Below are 23,699 nucleotides of genomic sequence, written 5' to 3'. Positions count from 1 at the left end.
CTGTGTGGTCTCAGCTATTTTTGTAGGCAGAAATAAATATTTTATATATTACTCTCAGGTCACGGGTTTGAAACTCGTTAAGTACAAATAAAAACGATATATTCTTTTGAATGTAAGCAACAGATTTTTAGTTATCAATGCGATACAAGCTGGTTACGGTGAAACGTAGAAGAGAATCTATAAAGACGGAACATTTGATTCAATAAATCTATAAAATTTTTTGCAGTTCTGTGAACTCCGTTTTTATTTAATTCACCACGTGAGAACCATAAGTCTTTGTATTGAAGTCATTTGTATCTGTGAGATATGACGTAAATGAACCAACCACTCGTTCGGTACTGGTCCCAATGAAACAGCTCCTGAGGTGGATAAATATCAATGTTTTCTCGTCAATGAAAAATAGAAAACTGATATTTTTCTTTTTTTTGCAGCGATGACTGATGACCCTAGGTTTGCTGAGCCCATACCAAACGTAACAGTAGCTTTAGGAAGAGATGCTAGTTTACCTTGTGTTGTAGAGAATCTCGGAACATATAAGGTGAGTGTAAAGATTTCGCGATCACAATTCCAGGAACTTTTCAAGTGTTGTAAATATTTCTGTTATTCGATCAAGCATAATATATAATATACTAACTAACAAAAAAACTGCAACACCCAGAAAGAGCTGTTTAAAGTTAAAATTTTTTGTGGTGAAACATAGATAGTATAGCAAGGAGTGAATGAATTTATCGCCAGCTAAGTGAATTTGAAAGAGGTCGAATTATTGGTTTAAGGGAGGCGGGGTTGTCATTTCGAGAAATCGCTAACCGTACGAACAGAAATCCAACTACTATTAGGAGATGTTGTCAAGCGTTGTTTGATAATGCGCAAAATCGAAGAAGAGTAGGCACCGGACGTCGAAGTGGCACAAATGAAGTCCAAGATCGGCGTCTAAGACTTATGGCCATTAGAGACCGATTTGCGACAACTCGATCTTTGGTTAATGAGTGGTTAGGAGAACAAGGCCATACTGTAACTATTCGAACGGTTTACCGCCGTATAAGGTCTTTTGGACTGCAGCATTATCGACCCCATCTTGTGTTACCTCTTACGGTTAAGCATGGACGGCAACGATTACAGTGGTGCAGAGAACGACAACATTGGAATGTGGAATGGCATTAGGTCTCGAATCTCGATTCTCCTTGGATGCACAGGTGGCCGAAGAAGGGTAAGACGACGTAGAGGAGAAAGACGTGAACCTCGTTTTGATGTTGAACGTCATATACACCGGACAGTATGCGTTATGGTATGAGGTTCTATTGCACATGGGAGTAGGTCACCTTTTGTCTTTATTCGAGGTAACATGACAGCGCTGCGTTACCTTCAAGAAATGGTGGAGCCATATGTTCTCCCTTACCTTCACCGGCTTGAGAATCCAATATTTCATCAAGATAATGCTCGACCTCATGTTGCCAGAGTTAGTTTAAACTTTTTGAAATGACCCATGTGAATCTTTTGCCATGGTCGCTCAGATGCCCCAATCTTTCGCCCATAGACTTTGTTTGGGACATCATGGGTACCCAGTCAACCAGTTTCTGTCACAGGGAAGTTGTTGGGAATTACCACTGTGGAAATGCGACTTCACAATGTTGATTTAAAAAAAGGCCACCAGTACTTACTGGAGAGTGCTTAATGTCCGCAACATCGCATATCGCGGGTAATTACCCAGTACATCACATAGTAGGTGTAAAAAAAGCACCCTAGACAGCAACTTTGCGACTTCTCATTTTGGAGGTTTTTGGAACGATTATTTTGACAGAATAAACTACCAAAGTGTATCCTCTATTGAAGTTATATTCATGTTCAATTTGATAATTACCATCGTGGCAATCAATTTGCACTCTATATTCGAGGCGTTCCGAGGAAAAGTGACCCAAGCTACAATTTTTCTGAAATTGAATTAACAGTCAGAACTGCCTGAAAATGAATCAAAATTTTATATACTCGTAAACTCAATTTCAGAAAAAATGTAGCTTGGGCCTCTTCAGCTCTAAACGCCTCATTTGTACCCTGTGTTTACTCTTTACTCTTACCTACATATATTTCGCATTCTGCTCTCATCCTCAAAAGGGAAATTGAACAACAATATGAATTACTGATATCTTTTTATTCAAGATTAATATGTTTCATACAAATCCAAACATATAAAATAAAGAACATATATCTTGTTATAAATCTTCATTCCACTTCAGGAACGGCATGGTCCAGCTGAAGAAGAAAAAATCAGAGCTGTATTGATAGTAATAAATTGAGTGTCATGAAAAATCTAACAACAGTAGAAGGTGATTTTTTCCAGCACAGTATCTAAAATAATAATTTGGAGTTCTCTCGATGATTCAAATCAATTCCAAGTTTGATTTTGAATGTTGTGAATGTTACTTATCACCTAAATTCATATGAGGTATGTTGAAAGTTGAACGTTACAAAGGTGCAAAAATGGGGAGGATAAGAGGGCCAAGAAGTGATCATGATGTAGTCATTATTTCAATAGGTTATATAATTACTCACCTTTTACTGCACGTTAATTAATCAACGTCAAGTAGGGGAGACTGGGGAGGGTTGATACGTTTTTTGGAATTTTTATTCTGGAAACTGAATTATATGAAGAAGCAGGACTTTTCTTATATTATATAATTCTTCAATTAATCGTTCAACAAAATAAATATAGAAGTCGCAAAACATAAACATTTTATTCTGTACAGAACGTTGAACACAAAAACAGGCAAACTGTCTCAAGCCTCCCCACATATGGGAGGATTGATACGATGTGTGGGGAGGCTTGAGAGAGTAATCGAGAGGATTATTCAGTTCAGTAGGTAGGTCAGCAATGATACTGGCTTGCTTTGGTCCCATAGGTGTAGAAAAATCAGGAAATTGTCAGTTAGTCACTTCCACACAAGAAAAGTCGGCCTCGTCAAATACATGGGGATTGTACGGTTTTTAAAAATCCCTTGGATATGTTGGATGGTGAAGACGCCTTCATGTAGGCCTATCCAACTAGCTACGGAATATTTTTTGAAGATGATACATGTATCAGGCCTCCCCAGGACAAATGTCTCAAACCTCCCTGAAAGCAATTTTTAAAGTGATTTATGTTTTCATCTTATACCCATATATTTTGAAAAGCGAATAAAACTGTAAATTGAGTAGTTTTATGCATATTTCCCAGTGAAATGTTTGTTTATGCCGAAGAATCAATGCATGATCATAAAACCCTTAGGAAACTTGAGTAAAAACTTCTCACCTCGAAACACTCTTCGTTGAATATTTCACAAACAAACTACTGTTAGCCTTACAGATTAACGTCACGCAATGCCCTCTGCCAAAGAATAGTGTTCACTAGTATAATACTTTTGAAAACGGCTACAGATCGCGGATATAAGCCTGTATCAAGCCTCCCCATGTATCAATGCTCCCTAGTCTCCCCTAACACTTAACTAAAACGAAATTTAATAATAGAACAGCTCGGTTAAAAAAATTATTCTAAAAATTCATTCATAAAGATTTTGTTTGTTCACACAACGCAGTCACAGCACGAAACACGAATAGTCACACCACGTTTTGCATAGCGGGATTTAGGTTATGTAGTTTATTACAATGTGGATTGATTAAATCGGCTGGTTTCAGACCGCTTGCACCCATGTGGTCCCGATATACGATATGTTTGATGTGAAGACAGGTGTGGATATTGAATTGCGAATTTGGTCAATTGTGCATCAGAAGGTTTCCGAGTATACAGGTAGGTGTAAGTGAGCCTAAAACGGCGCACCATGCATCCCTGAATAATCAGTACTTTTCCACTCGAAGTATCTACAGATATCTGAAGGATAGGATACAGAGAAAAAAGGACAGAATAAAATAGCAGGTGAATACACCAGTTATCAAGAAAATAAACATACCATAATCATACTTCATACTTATGACTCTTATGAGTATCGCCCATGCGGATTACCTCCACATCTTTTCTACCCATGCGCAGAATGAGCAATCATCAGAAGACACGCTCTTTCTTGTTAACCAGCCACCGCGCGCAAGGTAGTGATGTACGATTACTGTACAATGTACAGGAACATTTTCCTCCAGAAGCAAATATTTTTATATAAGATAGGCTTCAGACCATTATGGAATTAACAGAAAGGTAACCTTAATAATAATCCTGCGCATAAATATCTATAGAATGAACACATTCATTCATTTATTTTCTAGAAAAAAATACATGCAAACAGGAAACTCAATACCCATATCCAAACAAGTGTTCAGAGGTTAATCAACAAAAAATTTCAACTAGCAAAATGAATAATAAAAAATAAATTCGAGAGGATCCTAGAGAAACTGATGGATTTAATTTTCAACTACGATCGTTCAATATTGAAATATTCGGGATGAGAAGAGATTTTGAAGAAGGTTGAACATTTTTAATGTTCCAAAAAAATCTTAGAATGATCAATTTGGTTATAATCTGGATAGCTATGATCAATTCTGATGAGATTTCATGTTGTTCTACTGAAACATAGTGTGTATGCTCAGCATTCATGCACAAATATAGATTTGTAGCTGATGCAAACCGTACGACAGCAACGAAACTATAATAGGCTTCTTAAGTGAATATAAGCGGCTATAATGGTATTTTAACTGCTAGTTTTGCGAATAAACATGAATAATGAGTGAGGAAACGTTCAAAGTTTTGTATTTAGAAATTATGTAAGCAACCCCATTCCACATTTTCAGGCTCCGAAGCGAGCAGAAAAATAAATCAACCGAAATGTTCCTGATATTGCTTATATGGACAATTTTGAACCAGCGCTGTGATGTTGGCCTCACTTCCATTAGATCGTGAGAAATGTCAGACTGTAAATTCGCTGATTGTTATCTTGTCGTCGTTCAGTTTCCTAGTCCTCCAATTCCGCTAGAAGACAGCAGACCAAAAATTTCGCTCGAAACAAATCAGTATAAATCAACTGAAATGTTCTGTCATTTCGATATTCTCCATATGGCACAATAAAAAAATAAATTTCACTTGGGTACACACAACCTTACCTTCAGTATTGGATGAATAAGTTGCGTTCGCAATGATCGAATTTCGTCATTTTGAATAGTGTATCTTTGGAGTCAAACACGAAGAAAGAAGTAAAACTTCCCGGAAAATCTGTGCTGTACTGTAAAAGCATTGCTGCAGTGCTCACTCAGTTGTCCGAGCAGTCTGCCGAAAGCTCAGTATTTTCAATGATTCCAAATGAAATCTCGAGCAGTTTCAGGGATTACTAAGCAGTATTCTTCTCTGAAATCTTATCGAAACACGAACATAAAATCGACACGTTGGTACCCCACGACCATTTATTATTTTTTCCTCATGATGGTACATTCGGAGGAAAATAACACTATCAAAGTCTGTTTATTCAGACTGTGAATTTCTGAAGATGATACTCCGATCTAATTACAATCATCAGCTCACTTGACGTATCTGTTCAGGCTTACAAGTTGTTTTACTGAAGGGCAATGACGATGTAATCATCTCAGCTGCTCTTCAAGAAACACTAACAGTAGTTCAGGGTTAGTGTGATGGGAAGCAGTTAGGTGTGAATCCCTGCAAAACCTTGATTGTTCCCTTTACCAGGAGAAGAAAGTTCCAAATTTTTCCTCCAATCCTCTACGGTAAGACTATTCCACTCGTAGAGGAAGCCAAATATCTAGGCATTACTCTGGATAGGAAGCTTCACTGGAACTCCCATGTGGAAAGAGTCATCCACAAAGCCAGGCACTCCCTATGGGCCTGCCAAGGGATTTGTGGAAAGACTTCGGGGATAGCGCCGAAGCAGCTCCGCCGGCTGTACGTCACGGTGATCAGACCATTGATCACCTGCTGTATCGCCTGGTGGTCCTGCACAGAACGCGAAACTCCAGAGAACGGCATGCCTCATGATTTCGGGGGCATTCCTCTCTACTCCAACTGCGTCCATGGAGATGCTATTAGACCTCCCTCCCCTTCAAATGTTTGTCCAGGGAGAGGCAAGACTAGCAACCCACAGGCTCCACCACCCTACCGTAAATGAGCCTGACAAACTCATTTTCGTGCCCAATCGTCTTTCAGTCCAACTGGAGACAGACGAGGTGATGGGCATGAGAACTTATCAGATAATCACAAGAACCAGCACGGATGGAACCTTCAGTTCTCTGATTCCAAGCAGAGACGAATGGCTCCGTCACAAGGAATTCTATCTACCAGGACCTTGCTGGTTTACTGATGCCTCCAGAACCAGTCAGGGATCTGGAGCCGGAGTCTACAGTCGTAGACCGCTGACTGAACTCAGTGCCAGTCTGGGAAAGTCGGCGACAGCATTTCAGGCAGAAATCTTCGCCATTGATCTATGCGCCAACCATTTGCTTAACATTGGCTGGGCGGGTAGGTCAATAATAATCCTAACGGATAGTCAAGCTGCGATTAAATCTCTCGCAGCAGACAAATGCAACTCGGCACAGGTATTTGAATGCAGATCTAAACTCTCCAAATTGGGAAGTTTAAACAGACTGCAACTGATTTGGGTACTTGGATACTCTGGCTTCAGAGGCAACGATGTATCGGATGCTCTAGCCAGAGAAGGCGCAACATCAGCCCTTATTGGCACGGAACCTAGTATAGGAATTTCCAATTCCTTCATAAGGGAACGGAACAACAGCTGGATAAGGCAAAAGGTCCTGGAGTACTGGCGCAACCGTCCTGGACTGCGTCACTCGCATAGGGCTATTTCAGTGCCTCCCAGCCCATACAAATCTGAGATCTATAATAGCGGCTTTCACAGGACATTGTAGACTCAGAGCCCATCTTAAAAAGCTTAGCATCGTCAATGACTTCCTCTGCAGACTCTGCTTAGAGGAGGACGAAACGATTGAGCATATCCTCTGTGACTGCCTGGCGGCGGACAGGGTCAGACATGGAGTATTTGGTTCTCCGAAGATGATCCTAGAGGAACTCAAGAATCACTCCCAGTCCGACATCATCTCCTTTTTGGGCAGGATGGGACTGGAGGGAGAGATCTAGCTATACGAGCTTGCCTGTGTGCTACAATAGACCGCTTGGTTGTAGTGGCAGGTTTAATTTATCCGTCCAACACACCCAGCAATCAGTAATCAGTTCTCCCATGGAAAGACATCAGCTGGCAGCGTGTCCTTCAAGACAAGAAAGAAGCATGAACCTATACGTATACGTATAATATGATTCATAGATAAGTAAATATTCCTCTTTCAAAAATTAATCTTACTGAAGTTATTGCCATTCATCGAGCAGATTGACCCTAAGGACTCCCCATTACTGAGTTTATTTTGAATAGTTGCGTTTTTTATATATTCTTGTTTCGGTACCAAATATTTCAGTTCACTTCACCCACCTGAAGATGCTCCCCGTTAGGGGTTGCAGTTACGGGGATGTAAAGAAAAGAAAAGTTGATCCCCGTCGAATTAGAAATTGCTGGGTCCGAGCGATTTTTCACATTCTTCTTTCAAAGCCGAAAAGTTTTCGGTGGACCACACTGTATACGAAAAATTGAAAATATATTTTTGCTTGGAGCCAGTGAACTATGTATGAGTTCAAAATTTGTATGGCTGACTGCTCTATTCATGAATTAGAATATAGAATATAGCACGCAAATGCTCTTGAGTTTACGTCAGTGCTTTCCAATGTCATGTTTCTCTCGATGTAAAACACTCTCAATCTTTATATTTTGGGCGAAACGTTGATATAAATTTGTTGAATGCATAAAAATTTTGAAATCATTGATCTGCGAAAATCTGAGTCTTCTTTTTTGTAGCAAGGAAATGGTAGAATTATAGACTTAAAGCCCCACAAGCAGTTATTCTTTCACAGTATATCAGTGGAGGAAAGATTAAAAGCTGTAGAAATTTCAAATACACGTGTCGCCGAAGTTGTAGTTCAATTAATCAAAAATTAATTTCCAGAACATAAGAAGACAAATTCACGCCATAAATGTGCAAGCTGAAATTGGCCGTCTTCCATCTTGTTCCTTCCATCTGAGCAGATCCTCAATTTATGATTAAGCCAGATAATTATTATCGAATATTTCCTCATGGTGCTTATATACGTAAGCACTGGCAATATCAAGAAAGAAGCTCGTAAGTCAGATTTTAATTACTGAGAGGGTTCTAGGTGACGCTTAATTTCGTGAAAACTTTCCATTCAGGGTACTTTGAAGGGAAATTCTCATCGAGGCTCCAGATATTAATTTACGACTATCAATGAAATCTGCTACTTTGTGGATAATTGGATCGGTACCTAACTAGCCTAAATCTATTATGACCTCCATCCGTACTTACCCCAGGTTCCCCGCATGGAACATTCAACATCGACAGCGTAATATCCAATAACTTTGCGTATTGCATACATCATTAATAAGTTTACCTATTTTCAACTATATAGGAGTTTGTGTGGCGACCCCTAAAATGGACTGGAACCGATTACGACATGCCCGAATGGCATTTCACTCGAAATTAAGTGGGAAAAATGAGAGAAGCGCGAGGCCACGAGCTTTTGCTAGCTTGAGGATGTTCATAACCGAAACGGTCACCAATCCAAGTACTTCACTCGCACGATGCTGCTTGGCTCCAAGAGAAAATAATATTTTTCCTATATTTCTAAAAATTCAAATCCCATTGAGCTGTAAACTAGGACTGGGCTTCACGCTGTGTTTAGCTAAGATACGACTGAAATACAAGTGGTGAGTTCTTGTACAGAAGCATTAATATGTCTTGAAAAGAGTTGAGGTGAAATATTTACCCTTTATATAACCGGTCTGTACTGACTGTCCTGGGGCTACTTCTATTTCTTCTCTATGTTTTTCACCTTCCATCTATATTGAAATATATACTGCTCCACAAGTGTGAGGGATATCGTATTCAATCGTTTTTTAAAAGTATGTAATCTTCGAGAAAATCGCTGTAAAATCATTTAAAACTCATTCCATGCTAACATGGACACAGGCATAGCAACTCGACATCGCAACCCAGAAGTAATAGAACGAGTTCTACAAGAGACGATTGACGAAACAAATAACTGGTGCATAAAGTGCAAAATCAAGCTCAATGTACAAAAGAGCCAAGCAATATTACTACAGAAGAGAAGACTGCGACCCACAACGAAACTGGAAGTTGACGACGAAGAAATCGACTTGTACATATCAAGAGGGCAAATGAAGCCAAATATTTAGGAATAACGCTTGACAAAGGACTTACTTGGAAAAGTCATATCAAACAAGCAATCGACAAAACGAAAGCAGCGATGAATAGACTCTATCCTCTGATAGGAAGAAGAAGCCACATGTCGAAAGAGACAAAATTGAAGATAATCAAAGCCGTTGCTAGGCCTCAACTGATTTATGGATCAATTGCCTGGGGTTTCGCGGCAAAGAGCCCTATCAAAAGAATTCAGGCCTCTGAAAACAAGCTGCTATGATGTGCAATAGATGCACCTTGGTTTGTCAGGAATAGACAAATTTATAGGGACCTAAAATGGGAAACCATAACGGAATTCATGAACAGAAAAGCAGAGAAATTATTCGAAACAGCGAAAAACCATTCGAATCAAGAACTCAGGGAGTAGTGGACTACGACCCAGAGGAAGACAAAAGGAGAATGCGAATTTACCGAAGGAGGCCAAGAGATCAATCAAAAAGAGATTAAAATAACAACAGAAACTTATTGAAAAATTAAATAAAGTGTTAATCCAATAGAGGATAAACACATAAATCCCAGCATAGTGTGCGAGAAGAAAACCGACTAAGAGATGAACGGTTTATAGGCAAATGCCCGGAACCAAAATTCAAGAAGCAGTTAAGGGTTTTTAGTGGGTCTCGAGCTCAGGAGAGTGAGAAACCCCACACTTGTTCCCCCTCAGGAGAGGGTGGTTCGTAGATTTTCCCCCTGCTACACAAAAAAAAATACAAATTCAATAATCTCTACTTTGAACATTGATTTAAACAATCAACGTATTTCAATTCAATATTTGAAATCATTGTTTTTCCCCAAAATTGTTGTTTTCTTGGTTTCTTCAAGAGTAATCATATGTCTTTTAGACTAATTTTCCCATGAAATAGTGATATCGAATAACAGTCGAGATAGAATTTAAGCAAGTGAAATTTCATCTGAATTGGTATCACATAATTATGAAGAAATTTAATTTTTCTAAAATTATTGATTACTAGCTCAATGGTTGAGACTCAAACACAATAAGAGTTGAAACTGAACAGGTTTTCCCGTTAATTAGGTATCTGCGGTACCCATCGTATCAAAGACAGAAATTATTCAATGTTTTTGTCATATTTCGGAAAAAAATATTTCTAGCCAAGAGTGCCACACTATCCAGCTGAAATGAATACGTGTGTGTTTACCCTTCGATACTCGACACTGATATCCCCATGCTCGTCAAAAATTCAATTGAATAGTTATCTATCCATATCATCCTAAAACATTCTTTGAAGATAAATATCAGGACTGAGACAAAAAAATTTCCTGAAACTTTTTAGGGCTTTCACTCCAAATCTCTGAAACAAAATCAATTGAAAAATGAAATAAACGATTTGCTCCTGCGTAAATTCTTGCACTAATATATCAGGAGCAAATCAACTAGAAAAAATTGTTGCCAGACCATTATAAACGAAAGATTAAAGAGTCTACGTGTATTTTATTGGATCAAGATAATAATTTGGCAAATTGTTCGGTAGGAATAGATCATATTTGGATTAATTTGCTGAAGAAGGAACTGCCATCCGGTAATTTCAAAATTAAATGAATCAACGTTTCTATGCAGTCTCTGTTTCTATGTATTGACAATTAATGTCAAACAAAAGATACAATTCAGAAGGTTTTCGACAATTGATTTTCGTCTGATTAAGAAGTCTGATATAGACTCCGAAACGTTACAATATAAAATTTTAATTTCAGTTCTTTATTTTCAGGCAACAATTTTTTCTAGTTGATTTGCTCCTGACAAATTAGTGCGAGAACTTACGCAGGAGCAAATCATTTATTTCATTTTTTAATTGATTTTGTTTCAGAGATTGGGAGTGAAAACCCTAAAAAGTTTCAGGTAATACCTGATATAGAACTATATATAGAAATCAATCGTGTCAAGTGGACGAAAAATCTTCTAAAATTCTTTACGGTACTTACTCCCAGCCTATGAAATAAAATCAATTGAAAAATTCAAATAATCGATTTGCTCCTGCGTAAATTCTTACACTAATTGGTCAGGAGCAAATCAGATGGAAAAAAGCTTCGCCTGACAATGAACAAAAAATGTTATTTTTTGGTAAAACTTCGTAACGTTTTGTCCACATCAGACTCCTCCATCAGACGAATTCGTAAAAAATCTTCAGAATTCTAGATTTTCAGTGTGTCGACGTGTATTTTGTTGGATCCAGATAATAATTTGGTCAATTATTAAATAGGAATAGATCGTATTTGGATTAATTTACTGATGAACAAAATGGCATCCGGTCATTTCAAAATTAAAGGAATCAACGTCTCCGTGTGTTGACAAAGGTCCATTGACAAACTGAAAAGATTTTTTACGAATTCGTCTGATGAAGGAGTCTGATATAGACTCCGAAACGTAATGAAGTTTGATCATTTTAAAGTTCCATTTTTCGTTCATTGCCAGGCAACAATTTTTCCATCTGATTTGCTCCTGATAAATTAGTGCAAGAATTTAAGCAGGAGCAAATCATTTATTTCATTTTTTAATTGACTTTGTTTCAGAGACTGGGAGTGAAAACCCTAAAAAGTTTCAGGAAATGCAGAATCCTCCCAGAATAAATTTCAATCGATAACAAAAAAATTTACTGGACTAAAATTTCATGAATTAATTTCACCAGTTAATCTTTTCACGCGTTACGAAAGTAGAAATTGAACAAAAACAGCCAAGGATCAGCAGCGTTGAAAAGGACTAGGGTCCTCCGAATCGGCCGAGATTGCGTGTTTAATGAAGTGTGTGGAAAATAATAAAAACGCCAAAATTCCGTGCAGGTCGCAAATCTCCAATACAACCAATTATCACACAACACCATCCTCCCTCATTAAATTTGTTATTCATGACCGTGGCACAGCTCGCGTCGTGTCTGTGCTTTCATGGGTGTGTAGAGATGCCTTTCCAGCTATTAAAAACAGTACTTATACATCGGCCTGAATGCCGTTATTCACTACTGAGGCATATTAACCTTACCTCCCTTCTACATACATTCTCGTCTTCGCTTATAAAGTGAAATTACAATATATGCTTTCAAATGTCAAGCTATATTCTTTGAGGTACATCATGACTCACGGCGCAATATTAAATTTCGAGGCGAATTGTGGATCTTAATAGAAAAGAAGATCTTCCTGAACTCCCAGATTTATATCAATCTAACTTTAGTAACCTAATTTCAAGAAGTATTCATCGTTTGCGTCTGTTTCAAATCCGGGAGAAATAAGCTCGCGGTTGGGCTGCACAATCAGAGTGGTGCAACCTCATAGTAGAGGTTAACAGCTTTTCCTGAGGGCAACGGAATATTCGCGCCACAACAGATTGCTTTACAATGGGGGCTGTTGTACAATATCTTTCCTTTGGAGTTGTTATGAAAGGAGCGATGCAAATAATGAAAATGGATTTTTCAATGGTGCTCGACTTTTCGCGATTGAAATTTGAGGAAGGATATTACGCTCCATATGATTGTCGAACTTTACCTATTGATTTCGTCCTTGCAAGAAGGATTATCATTTCGAGCGGAAATCCAAGATATTGATTAAAGAATAATTTGGGAGGTGTAATTCCTGGTGAATATTTTTATGGGTTTTCTCCCCGAATATCTGAAACACAATAACAATAAGAATTTTTTGTAAGAAATCCTTCTGCTCAAGTAGTTATTGAATTTTTTTTTATAAACAGTTTCTTGAGCCAATATTTCTCAACAAATAATATTGAAATATCATAAATGAATGTGACGTTTCGGAGTCTACAGGGTGAGTCAACAGTGCTCGATCGGTCGATAACTCGATGAAATATTGGGCTAGGAAAATGATTCAAACTTTGGCGGAATCGACTATAATTATCGCATAAGCTGAATTATTCTTGACTTCATAGGTTGGTCCGAAAGTCGAAAAACACGATACCATACTAATTTACCAAACGAGAATAACAAATTTTCATATCAAATTCTGTGCCTTTCTGACAAATTATGGTTATAATAGTTTTAACCAGCGATAATATGTTCGAGGAAAGTGTATTTTTTTTTATTGAATTGTAAAAGAGTTTTGAAATGTCAAAGGGTCCATTTTTCAAATGACATACCCCTAATACGTGGTCTACCTTTTTATGAAATCATGGATCCATTAATTTTAAAATGTAGTCATTTTAGAACAATGTTTCCGTAATATGTTTGAAAAGACATCATCGGAACTATCAGAAAAATTACAAAAACATACAGGGTGGCCATCCATAACTTTTCATCCCGAATTTTGAGCTTTGGGATGGAATAACAAATAGACTCATGCAGGAAATTGAATTGCCTTTTCAAGAAGGTGCTGCTCTACCCATTTTCCCTATTCAAAAATGAGAGCTGTTAGGGGTTGCGGCTAGAGGGGTAGTGATATCAAACTCATTTGAACATCCTTATTTGTCCTCTTTTCAACAAAATTTGACCACTCTGAGCGTTTTTCCGTTATTCCATCCCAAAGCTCAAAATTCGGGTTGGAAAGTTATGGATGGCCCACTCTGTATGTATCTAAATTTCTTTGCGAATCATGAATTAAGTGTGAAGATAGATTTTAATGAAACATATTTTGATAGAGCTAATCTAATTTTATTCACTCTTGAAATTAAAAAAAGGAATTGATTTCATAAAAAAATTTAAACAAATTACATAACTATCGGAGAAAACTTATAGATGAAGCAATAAAAAATTCAGGCAGGAAAACTTTTAATAGGCAGAAAAATAACCGCAAAGCAATCATCACGAACAACAATCTATTTTTTCGAATGCAACTCCTTATATTCTTGGACTTGAAAAAAATCAGAATATTTGATCGGTTTAATGTAGGAACAGTTTTCAGAATCCAAAATAATTCGAGATCTTCACTAATTGAGACAGAACTGAACAGGAGAGATAATAAACAAATTAATTCAGATGCACAATATCCGCAGATAATGAAATCAACGAATGTTACGATCTATGTAAATCGAACTAACAAACTACCATCGCTCGGAGTATTACCAGAAATTTCATTTCTTCCAAGAAGAGATATTTGAAAAACACAACTAAAAACCTGTATAACGTGGTATTGTCTGTATATGCAGAAAAATATTTATACATATAGAAGGAACATCACGGCTATTAGAATTAATGGAATTGGAACAATATAAGGAGTAGAGGCATACGTAGTGATCATATGATAGATTGGATGGTAAAAACAGATGTGATAAAAATGAAAATTAGAAATTTATCATATATTTTACTGAATAAAGAAAATTATTCTCCTGACCCTTTTATAGGAATGGATCATATTTGGCTGAATTCATTAGAAGGACAGGTACAATTTTTGTCTGTGATACAGGATGTATGGAAAAATAGAACGGAAAATAAATCATGAAAAATTTCAATCACCATCGTAAAAACCCCACTCTATATTGTGGTTCAGCTCAATCAATTATTTTCGAAAAAAACTGAATTTCTGCCTTCAACAAAATTTGCTTGCAATATTTGAAAAATTCTCCTGTGATATGAGAAACCCGACGTCAAAATGTGTTCGACCACATATTCAACCACATTCAATAATCAATGGTTTACCTACAAATATCAATTTTTGTGGGAAACTAAAGAAACTTTGAAAACAGCTTAGAAATAAAGTTTCAATATTAACTTCTTCAAAATAAGGAAATATTAACATCGATCAATCATAAATGCGTTGTGGAAAAGATGATTGATGATTTTTTTCTCACATTTCGTCAACTCACAAGTCTCTGGTTTTTGTCGAACAACTAAATATTGAAAAGATATTTGTCCACCCACATGCCTCCAATTATTTAAGCTTCTCCTATTGTTCTTTCTGACGTAAAAAACTTTTCGAGGAACTTTGGGACTATTTTGGTTGGCGGGGTTTAATAAAATATCGATGATCATCAACTAAACCAACTTTTATCTACGAACTCAAAAAAAATAATATCAGTTCAAACTCCGAATATACAGGGTGAGTCTTTGATTCGTACGAATTATCTAACAGTAGATTCATGAGATCGAAAAGAACACTTTTTTCCTCTACCATTTTTTCCGAATCGGCTCGATTTAAAAGATACAGGCTGTATAAAAACCCTAAAAAATGTTATTTTTAGTTTCATCTCACAAACGGCGAAATGAATTTCGGAATATAGTTTTTCATTTGTTTGAGGAATCTTTTTCGAACACCAGATATTACCCACGTCTTCCAGTTTTCTCATTATGACCATTTCGTACCATAAAAATACCAAAAATTCAAAGAAGCCAACTCTTCAAACTAAGTTGGACGCTATCTAATGAATATGTGAACGTTTTGTATAATAAAAGTATTCTTCATATTTTTTCGCCGTTTTCGTATAATTTGTTGCTTAAAAATAAAAATAATCCGAGAAATTCGAAAAATTGGGTACTTTGACTTGAAAAACTTAAAATTGCTATATCTTCTTATTACGACCAAATCGAAAAAAAAGGCATAGGAAAAAAGTGTTTCTTTTAACCTCAAGAATCTACTGTTCAAATATTTGTACGAGTCAAAGACTCACCCTGTACTTTTCTGATAGTCTATCAAAACTTTTCAAACCGAATTAGATGACTTTCACTGAGAAGACGATTTTATCAATACATATGTTTCACTATCATGATGGTTTATTGATGAAAAGGCAAATCTCTCCTAGGATTGAGTCAAATTAAATTATGAATTTTCAACAAGTATTCACAACATTCACTTCAAGTCAATGGTCAAAATTTAGGTACTTCCGTCGAAATCATTCATGACATGATTGATTACAAATTCTCCCACCGGTGACGGTGTAGAAAGAAATGCTTTCAGAATGAATTAAAAAAAAAACACTTTTTCATTTAAACAAGGTGTGTCAGAGTGAATGGGCGAAATCATACTTTCGCCTTCATTCAAAGGGCTTCCTTATTCATTTTATATATTATCGTACTCCTTCTAACCTTCTTTTTCATCTGACATATGTATACCTTAAATTGACGTAGAACTGATATTGACATAAAGAATAAAAAATAAAAAAATTGGCAAGTTACATTTATCAAGGCTTATCCTATAAATGTTCATACGTATTACAAATATGATAATTGTTTTTGTTATTGTTAATATTTATTACAAAATATTATCACATGATTTTCATGTCAAAAACGAATACCAACTTTGATATATTCTTTTTTTTCGAATGCAATAAACGCCAAGTTTATAAATTTTGTGTCAAACATAATTATACTCCTGAACGAAAACACCAAAAACTTAAACCAATAGGGTCAGAAGTTCAAAGGTTAATTCGAATTTCGAATCATCAGATATTTTTTACTAAGTGGTAGAAAATTAATCATCCTGTATAAATATTTTTCCCAAAAAAAATTCGAATCACGTTCAAATGCGGTTTTTATCAACATAAGAGAGACATATGTCTTCGGCATAAATCATCCAAGTTTTAAATTTTTCAATCTGATATTGAATCCTTTTGAACTTAACTAGTAATAATGTGTAAGGGGTACTAGAAAATTAATGATATTTCTTATCTCCCCATATTTGTGCTTAGAGCTACGTTTCTTGTTCAAATGAAAGAAATTCGCACAGACACATGGAACTTCTTCTCAATTCAATGCATATAGAGGACAACAACTACCTTTCACCAGTAAGTTTCTTTATATACTGCCGAAAAGAGTATAAGACACTGTACAATTTGAGATAGAATGGCCAAGTTTATCAGAAATAGTTATTCCATGTAATTAAAATGAATTTTTTGCGGCGTAAAAATATTCGGAAGCAAAGCACTCTTTCTTGATTCCCTTCTTTAGGAAAGAAATCATAACTTCTCTAAGAGTGCACTAATTGAATTCGGGAAAAGTCCAGACCATGGTCGGGAGATTGAAAAATCCAACAGTGATAGAATAATTTCGCCAAGTTTGTTTTTATAGAGGCCTTGATAGAATAGTAAACATTAATGCAATAACTTCACGTTGTTTATGCGAACCTGCGCAAGAACTTTAAAATTAGGAATTCCATATAGAAGTCGGTTTATTGGTAAATATTTAGGGATTGTGATAAAACTCTTACTGCAAGAACGTATTGCCGTCATTACAAAAGTCACGAAGAGGCACTAAAGTTCTTCCATAAAATCTTCCGTAACGAATAAAAACCTTTTTACAACCCTTGTCTAATACATATTCCACATGAGTATGTGGAAAATTTCAGATATAAAAAATGTAAATGACCATATTGATCTAGGCAGCAGCGGCTTTAGCCATTCATAAATTATCGACTGAATACCTAATGGCAATTGAAATATATATGACAATTGAGATATCGGATTCTTCTCGATGTGAATATGGGAAAAACGAAAATTTCAACACAACGCAACAGCACTTTTTATTCTTCGGTTTTATCGTATCGCCAAAATGATGTTTATGCTATGCGAGTCCCAACGACTGGTATTTCAGATTCGCCTACATGATTTGAATACGGTACACAATTTCGAACTGCCGATTCTCAGTTAGATTTCACATTCATACCCCAGTTTTAATCATAGCTGCAGCGAGTTCGAAATGATGGACATATTATCTCCACTTATAATGATTAACTTTCAATATTACAGCTTTACGGTGACGCATATTCTAATTGGTTTTTATATTCTGTTAATAGCTGATACGTGTATGTCCTTATTGGTTTTTATAATGTTAATAACTGATAGATATCGATTGAAATTTATTCTGGGAGGATTCTTCACTTCCTGCAACTTTTTAGGGTTTTCGCTCCCAATCTCTGAAACAAAATCAATTAAAAAATGAAAAAAAAACGATTTGCTCCTGCGTAAATCCTTGCACCAACTTGTCAGGAGCAAATCAACTAGAAAAAATTGTTGCCTGACAATGAACTGAAAATAAAGAACGTTGAAATTATAATTTTATATTGTAACGGTTCGGAGTTCAGGCTCCTTCATCAGACGAAAATCAATTTTCGAGAATCTACTGAATTGTATCTTTTGCTTGACATTTATTGTCAATACATAGAAACAGAGACTGCATAGAAACGTTTATTCATTTAATTTTGAAATTACCGGATGATAGAGCTAATTTAATTTCATCTACACCCGAAATTAGAAATAATGAAATTGACTTCATTAAACATTTTCTTAGGGATAATCAATACCGGAAAAATTTCATTGAAAAAACAATACTAAATTTAGAGAGAAAAATGATTAACCAAAATCATAATAATGATCAGGAACAACCAACAAACCGTCAAGAACAACCGAATTTATTGAACGTAATTCCTTATATTAATGGCCTTCCAGAAAAAATAAGAAGAATCGGTTCAAAATTCAACATAGGAACTGTTTTTTAAACACAAAATGATCTAAGATCTATATTAACAAAAACTAAACCTTTGAACGAAAAACAAAAATAAAAAAATTGTATTTACAACATTCCCTGTATTTGTGGATAAACTTATATAGGTGAAACGTCCAGACCTCTAGAAATAAGAAAACGCGAACATATAAATAATATTAAAAATAGAGAAATTAATCGATCACAGATCGCAGATCATATTTGTTTTAACACAGGAGACCACATGATAGATTGGAATAACACTAAAATTTTAATGACGTAGCCAGACCAATATAAACGAAAGATTAAAGAGTCTACGTGTATTTTATTGGATCAAAATAATAATTTGGCAAATTGTTCGGTAGGAATATATCATATTTGGATCAATTTACTGAAGAAGGAACTGTCATCCGGTAATTTCAAAATTAAATGAATCAACGTTTCTATGCATTCTCTGTTTCTATGTATTGACAATTAATGTCAAACAAAAGATACAATTCAGAAGGTTTTCGACAATTGATTTTCGTCTGATTAAGAAGTCTGATATAGACTCCGAAACGTTACAATATAAAATTATAATTTCAGTTCTTTATTTTCAGTTCATTGTCAGGCAACAATTTTTTCTAGTTGATTTGCTCCTGACAAATTAGTGCAAGAATTTACGTAGGAGTAATTCGTTGATTTCATTTTTCAATTGATTTTGTTTCAGAGATTGGGAGTGAAAACCCTAAAAAGTTTCAGGTAATACCTGATACATATAGAAATCAATCGTGTCAAGTGGACGAAAAATCTTCTAAAATTCTTTAGGGTATATACTCCCAGTCTATGAAATAAAATCAATTGAAAAATTTAAATAATCGATTTGCTCCTGAGTAAATTCTTACACTAATTGGTCAGGAGCAAATCAGATGGAAAAAAGCTTCGCCTGACAATGAACGAAAAATGGATCTTTAAAATGATCAAACTTCATTACGTTTCGGAGTCTGAACTATAAACTTCCAGAAGATTGAGGGTTGTTTTCCTACAAATCGATAATGACGACCTATCCCTTAAAATCGATCAACTTCATGGACTCGTGGACACTCGAAAATTTTCTACAAAGTTAAATAGTGTGAGCGAAATATAGTGTGGTCCAACGAGAACACAACAGCTCGATTTTCAGGCTTTAAAATGAAAATATGGATAATCATCAATTTTTTATTCGAGGGGGAACTACTTTTCCGCTCTTTGCATCCCCTTAACTGCAATTCCCTAAAGGTGGTGAGCACAACCAGTTGATTTTGAATAGGGATGAGGTGGTGCGTCATCTTGTTGGAAAATAATCTTTTGATGGTCTTCTGCCTTCTCCAATACTTGCACGAGGGCTGGATAAATGGCGTTCTCCAAAAAATCTAAATAAAATTTTGCCAGTGAGAACCTGGTATAAAACAAGAGCCGATTATGTGTTTTCCATAAATACCTGCCCAAACAATTAATTTTTAGGGATGCTGAGTGTGCACCTAATCTTGGATTTTTATCTGAACAATACCGACAGTTATGCTGGTTTACAATGCCGTTAGGGTAAAATGAACACTCTTCCGGAAAGCATATATGGAACATGTAGTTTTGATTACCGTTAATCATTTCACTGACCACTTCACAGAACTGGAGTCGGCAATCGGGATCATCCTCATTGAGTTCCTGAACCAATCGTATCTGTTTAAGAATTCTCATGATTGCTGTGCGCGACCAGGTACATCGAACAATTTCCTAGTACTAACGGTCGGATCAATTGCTATATGACCTAAGACACGTCCCTCACTTCGTCTCTTTCAGGCATCCTCTTTCGTCAGCTACTGAACAAGTTGCGTCAAATTTGGAAACCAGTTGCACAAGGTAAGCAGCGGATACATTTTTTCCAGATATCGATTGAAATTTATTCTGGGAGGATTCTGCATTTCCTGAAGCTCTTTAGGGTTTCCACTTCCAATCTCTGAAACAAAATCAATTGAAAAATGAAATAATAGATTTGCTCCTGCGTAAATTCTTGCACCAATTTGTCAGGAGCAAATCAACTAGAAAAAACTGTTGCCTGACAATGAACTGAAAATAAAGAACCTTGAAATTATAATTTTATATTGTAACGTTTCGGAGTCTATATCAGACTCCTTCATCAGACGAAAATCAATTTTCGAAAATCTTCTGGATTGTATCTTCTGTTTGACATTAATTGTCAATAGAAACAGAGACTGCATAGAAACGTTGTTCATTTAATTTTGAAATTACCGGATGACAGTTCCTTCTTCAGTAAATTGATCCAAATATGATCTATTCCTACCGAAGAATTTGCCAAAATATTATCTTGATCCAATAGAATACACGTAGACTCTTTAATCTTTCGTTTATAATGGTCTGGCTCCGTCATTAAAATTTTAGTGTTATTCCAATCCATCATGTGGTCTCCCGTATTAGAACCAATATGATCTGCGATCTGTGATCGATTAATTTCTCTATTTTCAATATTATTTTTATGTTCGGGTTTTCTTATTTCTAGAGGTCTAGACGTTCAACCGTATAAGTTTTACAACAAATACAGAGTATGTTGTAAATACAATTTTTTGATTTTTGTTTTTTGTTCAAAGGTTTACTTTTTCTTAATATAGATCTTAAATCATTTTGCGTTTTAAAAACTGTTCTTATGTTGAATTTTGAACCGATTCTTCCTGGAAGGCCATTAAAATAAGGAATTACGTTCAATAAATTTGGTTGTTTTTTCCAGGATGTCGTTCCTTGAATAAAGCTTCTGTTGTTCGCGAAGAGTCGTTGTTTGAAGAAAAAATTTCAATTATTTCCATCCTTTCTTCTACGGAATATACCATCTTAATTCTACTACAAATTTACAATCGCTTTGACACACTTGTAACCTTCTTAAAAATTCACAATAGGCTAAAGTAAATCAAAAAATTGTGTAAATATGTAAAAAATTAACATCATAACTACTAAATACCTTTGAAATTTATCGTATACAAATAATATGCTCGAGATAAATTGCACAATGCCTTTTTCACAATTTTCGCTGTTATTTCATTATTGATGGATATTTTCGAGTGAAATTTTAGGGTCAGATAGTAGTCGATATTATCTTCAGAATTAGTCATCGCAACAGCCCTTCTCCCTATTAAAAAACAAGGGGATCTGCAAGCAGAAAAGTTGTTTCCCCAAGAATCAGAAATTGACGGGTCCGAGCGATTTTTGTTGGACCACCCTGTATGTAGTTCCTTGAGATTATGTTATATGGAGAATAACTTCTTTTTCTACATGAACAAATCAACTCTGTGATTTTTATAAGACCATGAAGGTCTCTGCGGAACATTCAGTTGAAAATCTGTTGATTTCAGATCAAAAATGTCGAAAAAACTAATAGCAAACAACTCGACAAGCACAAACTCCTTTCATCGACCCAAAACCTTTCTGCGGTATAGGTAAATGTACCTGCACAAAAAAGAGTGTCAGGAGAAGAAAAAAAATCGAGACACTTTGGCTGATCATTCCGAAAATTTTCTTCGAAATTATATCTGAAAACTTCCTGGATCTTGGCAAGAATTTGCTACAGCTCCTGACTGGATTTCTCACGGGGCATGGTGAATGCAGGTCATCCTTCTCTCAGAAAACTTGCTTGGTCTATTAGTTTTTGAGAATTGGAGATACAGGGTGATTCGTTAATATTCACCTAAATTTGCGATTGCCATAACTTTGGAATGAAAGGTCCGATTTCGATCAAACATTATGGGTTTGTTCAGTACAGAAAGTTCTTCCAAATGGTTCATGAAATATCAATATTTTCAGGGCAGTACTCAAAATATCATGATTTTTCATTCAAGCCGCAAAATATATATTTTCACATCTCCTATGAAAATTCCCTTTTGTGACAAGTGTGCCATGCAGAGTGAAAATTGCATTTCTTAGAATAAATTATTTAGTTTTTCAGGGCAATAACGAAATTTCTGTGAGGGATGTAAAAAATATAGATTTTGGGGCTTGAATGAAAAATCATGATATTCTGAGTACTACCCTGGAAATATTGATATTTCATGAGCGGTTTGAAAGAGCATTCCATAATATTTGATCGAAATCGGACCTTGCAGTACAAAGTTACGGCTATCGCAAATTTAGGCTAATATTCATGAATCACCCCGTATCTCAGAATTTAATAGCCTTAGGATGCAGAACAAGCAAGTTTTCTGAAAGGCCTGGATGACCTGCATTCACCATTAGGCTATGGCCAACGACTCATGAAACACCCTGTATAATTTTAGTTACATCTAGAGAATCTTGAACACATCAATAAATAAAATTCCGTACTACTAGCTTCCCTGCGGTTTTCCGCTTAAATATTGTCCCTTTCTTTGGAAATACCCATATAATAATAATTTGGGGTATTACGGGAATCATTGAAAAATTTGACTAAAATGAAAAACAATTAATTTTTGGAAATACTTGAAACATCGATATTTTGTATTTTATATTTCGAATACACGACTCGAAAATATTCTTCATCTCGTACCTATATTTTTTATTTATAGGTATTTCAATTGAAGTGAAGTATGCATTCGCAAATCTTTGCGTTTCTGGTGTATCAATATTTTTTGACCAGTTCTACCTCCTGTTAAAAAAGACCCACTTTTGAAAGCAATCTGTAAATATTTGGCCTATTTGAGAAACAGAAAATATACTGCTCCACAAGAGTTATCGTCTGGAGATGTTGAAGCTCTGATTCTTCGCCAACTGTTCACAATGCTGGATTTCTTTTTTGACTCGAAGGATCATGGACAAGATAGTGAGGTTGTAAGGCACCCTTCTTTGGGTTTGACTATTCACAGCAGTGAATCGAATAAGAAGAACCTAAAAAATGTTCTTACATCTATTTATATTGGCTCTAATATTTCGTAACTACCTAATTACTCAATAATAAACTGCTCCACAAGAGTTAGGGATATCGTATTCAATCGTTTTTAAAAGTACGTAATCTTCGAGAAAATCGCAGTAAAATCATTTAAAACTCAATAACAACTTGAATCGATC

General features: G+C 35.7%; 1 protein-coding gene across 3 annotated transcripts in view; it reads left to right on the top strand.

Moving 5' to 3' along the window:
* LOC123321652 (lachesin) overlaps positions 1 to 23,699 on the top strand; it is a 437,549-nt gene that overhangs the window by 232,262 nt on the left and 181,588 nt on the right. For all 3 annotated transcript variants that reach the window (XM_044909375.1, XM_044909374.1, XM_044909373.1), the window contains exon 2: positions 432 to 538. In XM_044909375.1, coding sequence (XP_044765310.1) covers positions 432 to 538 — 107 coding nt within the window. The remainder of the gene's footprint in view (positions 1 to 431; positions 539 to 23,699) is intronic.

This window comes from Coccinella septempunctata, chromosome X (genome assembly GCF_907165205.1).
Source record: "Coccinella septempunctata chromosome X, icCocSept1.1, whole genome shotgun sequence".
NCBI lineage: Eukaryota > Metazoa > Arthropoda > Insecta > Coleoptera > Coccinellidae > Coccinella > Coccinella septempunctata.
The sequence above is the reverse complement of the archived record's forward strand: the minus strand, read 5'-3'. Positions and strand labels throughout refer to the sequence as shown.